Source organism: Chelon labrosus (assembly GCF_963514085.1).
Source record: "Chelon labrosus genome assembly, chromosome: 10".
Lineage (NCBI taxonomy): Eukaryota > Metazoa > Chordata > Actinopteri > Mugiliformes > Mugilidae > Chelon > Chelon labrosus.
In genome coordinates, this window is record NC_140360.1 from 27,099,210 (window position 1) to 27,106,431 (window position 7,222).

Genomic DNA, 7,222 nt, shown 5'->3' on the forward strand with positions numbered 1-7,222 from the left:
AATCAACCGGTAAAGTCACAATGGCATGTCAGATGGTTTAAATAATGAAGTTACAGGTGCTCTGTCAAGCGCATAGAAATTTGTAAAACTCCCCCTTTCTTTTAATAACCTGTTTACCTGTTTAATAAAGACAAAAATGGCACAGTCTACATTTGTGAGGACAGCATGTGACAGCATGTCTGAAGTGATGTGTAGAGATGAGCTGTGATACTGAAGGAGACAGAGGTGAACTTCTGACAGGCTGCAGTTTGAATGTCCGAATGTTAATCTCTGTTCCAGTGGGCTCAGGCCTAATTTAACCCCTGCATGCCTCTGACATTTAGCACATATCACGTATACCAGGCAGAGTTTTCAATAACACTCACCAGTATCACTGAATCAGTGGGTGCGGCTTGTTTCCCTGCAACAAGACAGCTCCATCAGTGGATAATGGGAAATAGCAGCACAGAGGCATATTTTCTATGAACAATCTGCAAAAAATTCTGCAAATACTGGTTTTCTTTCATTGCAGCAAACTCTGCACAAGTGATGATGTTGGAAATGGAAGTTGGTTGCTTGGTGGGATATTTTTTATCATCCCTGGGGAGGACATATCAAGAGCAAGCAGAGAAACAGTGCAGGGTACAGCACATTGGTATACTAAAGTGACATACCTCACGTCCACATGTTTTTGGACTTAAGTTTTGTGACAGACCGTGCAAGTTCAGTGTCATTACACAGCCTATAATGATAATAGAAAGGAATTACTGATCATTATGTAATATATCTTGTGTCACATATTACATGCTTATATGTATTTGCAACTTCTCATACACTGAGAGCCAGTCCAGATAATTTCTTTGAGGCTATATATATATTTATTAGATATAAATACATACTTTATCTCACTAATCATATTATTTCCATAGTTAATGTGTGATTAACACAAATTAATCTAAAATCTGTTTTAAATGTACCTAGGAGGGATATTTTTATAAGTTTGTAATACTGTTATCAACATCTCAGGTGCTCAGAAGGCTCCCTGCTAAGCAGAGAACGCTCTCTTCTTAGCCGTGTGTTTAATTTAGTAGTAACTCCACTCACATCAACATTAAATGCAATGAGAGAACCATCTGGCACGGCTTTGAAACTGAACCTGCCATTCAAAAGAGTTAATGGCGTGTCAGAAAAGTTCTGACGTTAAAAGGAGTTTGTGTTAATCCAATGCATAATACATTCATTATGACAATTATAATATTTATGCGATGAGAAGCAGCTTTGAAAAAATCCAGTATACGTCTTTGCCCACATGTGTTGCTTAATAGTAACTTTTGTTTCAGTGAACCTGCAGTCCAGAAAAATACTAATTAGGCCTTTCGTCACATTATTATTGTGATTAACGTGGTTAAACCTTTTAAGGAGCCATTAGTTTTATTTGGTTTCTCATCATTTCAGTTCTCTTCATACCGATCAGTGTTGTATAGTAACGAAGTAAAAATACTTCACTACTGTACTTAAGTATATTTTGGGATACTTTGTACTTTTCTGGAGTTGATTTTTTTTTTACAACTTTCACTTTTACTTCACTATATTTCCGAGCTTAATTGCATACTTTTACTCCGATATATTTTCAAAGTCCCATTTCGTTACTCGTTACAAAAAAAAAAAAAAAAAAAAAAAAAATGAAACAAAACAAAGAAATAAAAGGAAACAGTGTTTTGGCTCCGCCCCACCCTCACTGTCTGACGCAGCGAAGTTAGTGCATGCCCGGGCTTGTTGGCAATTACCTTTGCTTAGCCTACATTGACAACACCTGCGAGTCTCGCAGTCAACAATGGAAGAAGAAGAGGAGACGCCAGACACAGCGACAGCGACAACGTCGACTACAAATGAAGGGGAACCACAACCCGACGAGCACCCGTGGCCTTATTTGAGCCGTTTGTTTTCATTTTCCGATGTCAGGGATTCATCGTACCGGATGAAGTGCCTGCTATGCCTTCCAAGAAATGTGGAGATCCTATCATACAGGAACTCTCCGTCCAACCTGAAGAAACATATTGAGGTAAGTGGGTTTCATGAAGTTTATGCAGTCCAGTATGTATATGATGGACATTACATGGACTTATGTGGAATTCTGAGCATAACCTGAAGGAATTAACTTCGTGTGCGGCAGCGTTTCGTTTCCACATGGCTGTAGCAGGCTAGCCTTTTGGGTCTAGGGAAGGAAGAAGCGTGCTATAGGCCAAGTGAAACGATAGCGATAGGCATGCATGTTAAAAACAAAACATTTAACGTGTACTACTTTTACATTTTGCGTATTAGCGTATTATTTATCCATTTGTCTTTGTCGTCCAGTGCGACCTGTCCCGCCAGCGTGTGTGTGTGTGTGTGTGTCTGTGTGTGTGTTTAATTGAACCGGCAAGTTCTAGTTTAAACTTTCGTTGTAAATCCCAGATGCGTCAAACAACTTATACCGTGTCAATTATCTTAATTGTACAGCCGCAGTAATTTTAAACAAAATAATACTATGATTTTATTTATTTTAAACTTTAAAGCCATTAGCCCCCCCCCCCCCCCCTCTTTGTAACTGGGTGAGGCAATTTGTTTCCAGGCTGACATTTAATTTCATTTTCTTGTCTGTTTTAGAGAAAGCATCCGCACCATCTTCAAAAATATGTTGAGTTGACCACAGCAAAACGAAAAAGGGCCAGTGGACCACCCACCCCCAGCAGCAAGCAGACCACATTAACCCAGACCGTGTCCATGACCCCTCAGAAGACCGTTGACAAGGCCATTGTGAATTATGTTGTACATGGGCTTCGACCTTTCTCAATAGTTGAGCAGGAACCCTTCAGAGAATTTGTCAGTGACCTCGTCCCTAATGCCAAAATGATGTCCCGGGTGACTCTCACCTCCAAGATTGAAGATGTCTTCAACAAAATGAAAGCAGCTCTGATTGAGACAATGAAGGGGGTCGAATACATCGCTACTACTACTGACTGTTGGTCAGTCAGAAGGCGAGGGTTCATTGGGGTTACGGCACACTGGATTGACCCGGAGAATCTCGAGCGATGTTCAGCAGCCTTGGCGTGCCGGCAGCTGAGAGGATCCCACACGTTCGACCGATTGGCCAATGCTTTGAATGACATTCATGCAGAATTTGATATTAGAGGCAAGATAGTGCGAACAACCACTGACAACGGTTCAACTTTTCTGAAGGCCTTTCGTGTGTTTGGGGAAGACGAAAACAACAATGAAGAAGTTGCTGAAGAGTCTGCACAGTCTGAAGAGGAAGGGGATGGAGCAGATGAGGAGGAAGATGTGGAGTACATTGACACAGCAGCTCTTCTGAATGAAGATGATGGGTTCGAATTTCAGCTACCGAGACACCAACGCTGTGCATGCCATCTCCTGAATCTTATCGCCAGTGAAGATTCCTCTACTGCAACCTCCAGCGACGCATACAAGAAGCTGCACCATGCAACATTTGGAAAGTGTTATGGCCTATGGAACAAATGTGGAAGATCCACACTTGCAGCTGAGCTGATTGAAGATGTCTGTTCCCTTCAGCTTCTAAGACCAAATAAAACGAGATGGAATTCCTTGTTCATGGCCGTTGAACGCCTGCTCAGGATTTCTAAAGAGAAGGGAGAAGCAGCGTTGAGAGCCATTGCCACTGACCTGAAGGTCCCAATGTAAGTAGGCCGAAGATTTAAAAATGATGAGATAAAAGTGGAATGACTGCTCCATATAATAGAGGTTTAATGCATCACAGACGCTGTTCACTTCCTATCATGCATAATTTTTTGTGTGTGTTTGTGTGTGCGCAGGTTCAACCCAGCCGAACTCGCATTTCTGACAGAATATGCTGCTGTAATGAGCCCTGTCGCCCAGGCAACCAACATATTGCAAGCAGAAACCAAGGCACAAATGGGGTGGCTGCTTCCTACAATTCAACTGCTGCAGGTCAAACTCGAGAAGGTGAAGTTGCAGCTGAAGTACTGCAAGCCTCTTGTTGATGCTTTACAGTCTGGAATTCAGAACCGCTTCGGGCACATGTTCATGGATGCCGAGCTGGTTGCAGCTGCAATTCTTCTTCCAAAATTCCGGACGACATGGACGAAGGATGATGCTACCATTAAAATGGGTAAGGCATACATATACTGTACTTAAGTTTGTCTATGCCTTGACAGTTAGTATCAACATATTGGGTTTGCATATTGGTTGGTGCATGAAAAGGAACATGGGGAGCGAATCAAATGCTTTAATGTTTCACTTGTTCAGGCAGAGATGACATGGTAGAGTTGCATTAATAAGTGCTATAACTAGGGTTCTAAATTAACACCCGCCGACCGGCCAAATTCTGGTAAATTCAGTTTGGCTGGTAGAAAATGAAGCTTAGTAGCCACTTTCACTGGTAGTGAGTGGATGTCTGACTAGTGCAAATCAACGAGCCAAATTTAGCTAGTGATGAGAAGTTGACTTATATCCCTGGGTATAACCCTTCTTTGTTTTTACATTTCAGGAATCGATTACATCAAGCAGCATATCGAGGATCCCTCGATGCAGCCAGGTGATGTGATCAGGTCGAGTTCATCAGACGAGGATGACTTCTTCTCTTCTCTGCAAGCATCATCAAAGACCCAAGATGGCGTCAAGCAATTTGATGCCTACCTCTCCTGCTCCGCTGACCACATGGACCTGCTTAAGTCCTTTCCTTCTGTCTGCAAGTTGTCTGTCAAACTCAACACGCCCGTCCCAGCGTCGGCAGCATGCGAAAGGCTCTTCAGCATAGCAGGCCTTGTTTTCAGCCCACGAAGAGTACGGCTAAATTCTAGGCATTTTGAAAGCCAGCTGCTTTTGAAGATGAACAAAAAGTTTTACAGTTTCAAGTGATCATGGGGTTATGAGCAAGGACGCCCTCAAATAAGGTTTAAGTTGAAGAGGGAGAAAAGTAAAGGCCAAGGGCAAAGGTGTGTGGGGGTTGGGATGAGGGGCTTGACTTTGCAAAGTTGGTTCTATGTAAAATGTTAAGATTTTGGCTCAAAAGTGCAAGAAGGGTAGCAATAGTGTTTTCTGTGACCTCATTTCCAGCACTTTTTTAAGAGTTTACAGGGGGTTTCAAACTGATCTCCTCTCTTCTGCCAATTTGTGTTTTGTTAAAATAATGCCAATTGGTTTTGTGTACCTCTAGTTTTAAAGTGCAGTAATGGCAGCTTTTCCTTGCTTGGTGATTCGCCTCACTTTCAATGCTGACTTTTTTTTTATTTTTAAAAGGTTTACAAAAAGGGCTTTCAAACTGGACTCCTTCACAAGCCAGATAAGCTTCAGTTTTCTCCCTATTTGACTTGTATTGATGTGATGCCATTGGTCATGTCTGTAGAAGGAAAAAAAAAATCTGCACTTGCCACCTTTCTATTAATGGTGTGATTCGCACTGTTGTGCAATGTTCTGGGCTGACATGTGAGAAATGGTTTACACGGATCAACTGGTCCTAACTGGTAGCCTCATAGTGTACTTGACCAAGTAAATCATAATAAAAAAAAAGGAACTTCAGACTGCCTTTGCTTGTTATTTACTTTTACTTGTACTTTTAATTACATTACTTGAGTACATTTATTTTTACAGTACTTGTAATACTTAAGTGCAAGAAATTTCAGATACTTTAAGACTTTAACTCAAGTAATATTTCAGTCAGTGACTTTGACTTTTACCAAAGTCATTTTTTGGAGAGCTACCGATACTTTTACTTGAGTGTGATTGTTAAGTACTTTATACAACACTGATACCGATTGAAATGAAATCAATGCTAGAGAGGGATTCAAGTCTGACATTTGACTTTTCCCCCATTCCTCGCTGCTGTCAGCCGACAGCAGCTCTCCCTTTGTGCCAGTTGATTAAAAAGACACTCCTGCTGTCCCCTTTGACAACAAATCATGCTCATATGGCGGACTTTGAGACAGCGGGGGAATTTTTGGGGGGATGTGTTAATTCGGATAACATCTGTCATCTTTCTGATTCAATATAGCTCATCCATCAGCGAGGCTGCAGGGTGTCACAAAAGTCCACTGTGAGGTGATTATTATTCTAAAGGTGCGCTGCTTTTGGAATTTTACCCAAGATGTTTCCTGCTACAGTAAGCAGACAGACCCTCAGCTGAAAAGAAGAGTATTACGAAGTCTTTTTATTCCATCTTAAATGGAAGAAAAACAAGTGGGAGAGTGAGAAGAGTAGATGTACCTCAGCGACAAGTGCTAGAGAACACTCATGCACATCCAAAGTTGACATCTCCCTTTTGGAGGAATGGGGAAAAAAAACATTATTTCTTCTGGCAGTGAGATGACTGACCAATCTGTGGTTGCACTTTGAAAACTGGGCCTTGGAGATATGGATGACCTACCAATACACCCAAGCTGTTTAACAATTCCATAAAATCAAAAAAAACACATATATATATACAGTATATGAGCAAGCTGTACACAGCACAGTTCTCCCCTTTGATTTTGTTTTAATGATGGTCTTTTGGCAGCAATATATAATTGGTCTGAAAAAAAAATTATCGTCTATATTTGCCTCTCAGCTGTGGTCTCCTATGTATTCACACTGCATTTTTAAAAACACACCAAGCAAAGTGAATATGAAATCATAAGGATGGACACATCACTGATTACACCAGTCCAGTCATGTTGCAAAGTCCTGGCCAATAGATCAGATTCTGACCAAATTCTGATTGTCACGTCTAGTCTTGTCTAATTTGTATTCTTTATAAAGGATGTGCTAGAACAATAATAGGTGGCCACAGTGCTGCAAAAAATAACAAACAACACAGTAAACACAAAGATATATATATAAAAAAAAAAAAAAAATTACACACACTCACACACAAATCCACTTCTTATACTGAATTAAATGTCAAAGAATATAGTTCAACTTTAAAATGGGATTTTAAAAACAGACAATGTCAGGACCAATCTGACATGCAGAGAATTAGAACTCGGGCTAGAAGCCATGACAGTAATCAGATATCTGCATGTAGAATCTTTTTTTAAAAAAAGGGACAAGATATCTGGTTTCGTTTGAGCGTGCTTTAGTTGCATGTTGTTGCTTGCTGGATGAGGATGCAAAAGAGACAGAATGGCTGTCATACCCTATTGGCAAACTACAGTAGCTCGGATGTAACACGTCTTGAGTCTTGACCCAGATATTCCACTGTCAGACAACAGTGGGTGTGTTTCCAGGTTGC

General features: G+C 40.9%; 1 protein-coding gene across 1 annotated transcript; it reads left to right on the forward strand.

Moving 5' to 3' along the window:
* Positions 1 to 1,525: 1,525 nt before the first annotated feature.
* Positions 1,526 to 5,496, forward strand: LOC311494996 (uncharacterized protein). The gene is made up of 4 exons (XM_084554278.1): positions 1,526 to 2,041; positions 2,626 to 3,674; positions 3,810 to 4,126; positions 4,505 to 5,496. Exons 1-4 carry the CDS (start codon positions 1,814 to 1,816, stop codon positions 4,873 to 4,875), a joined length of 1,965 nt encoding a protein of 654 aa, XP_084410404.1. The 5' UTR covers positions 1,526 to 1,813; the 3' UTR covers positions 4,876 to 5,496.
* Positions 5,497 to 7,222: the final 1,726 nt, after the last annotated feature.

Excerpts from the sequence above, each read along its gene's own strand:
- LOC311494996 (XM_084554278.1), top strand. The coding sequence starts at position 1,814 with ATGGAAGAAGAAGAGGAGACGCCAGACACAGCGACAGCGACAACGTCG. Across the intron at positions 2,042-2,625 it reads ACCTGAAGAAACATATTGAG|AGAAAGCATCCGCACCATCT; the intron begins GTAAGTGGGTTT and ends TGTCTGTTTTAG. Across the intron at positions 4,127-4,504 it reads TGATGCTACCATTAAAATGG|GAATCGATTACATCAAGCAG; the intron begins GTAAGGCATACA and ends TTTACATTTCAG.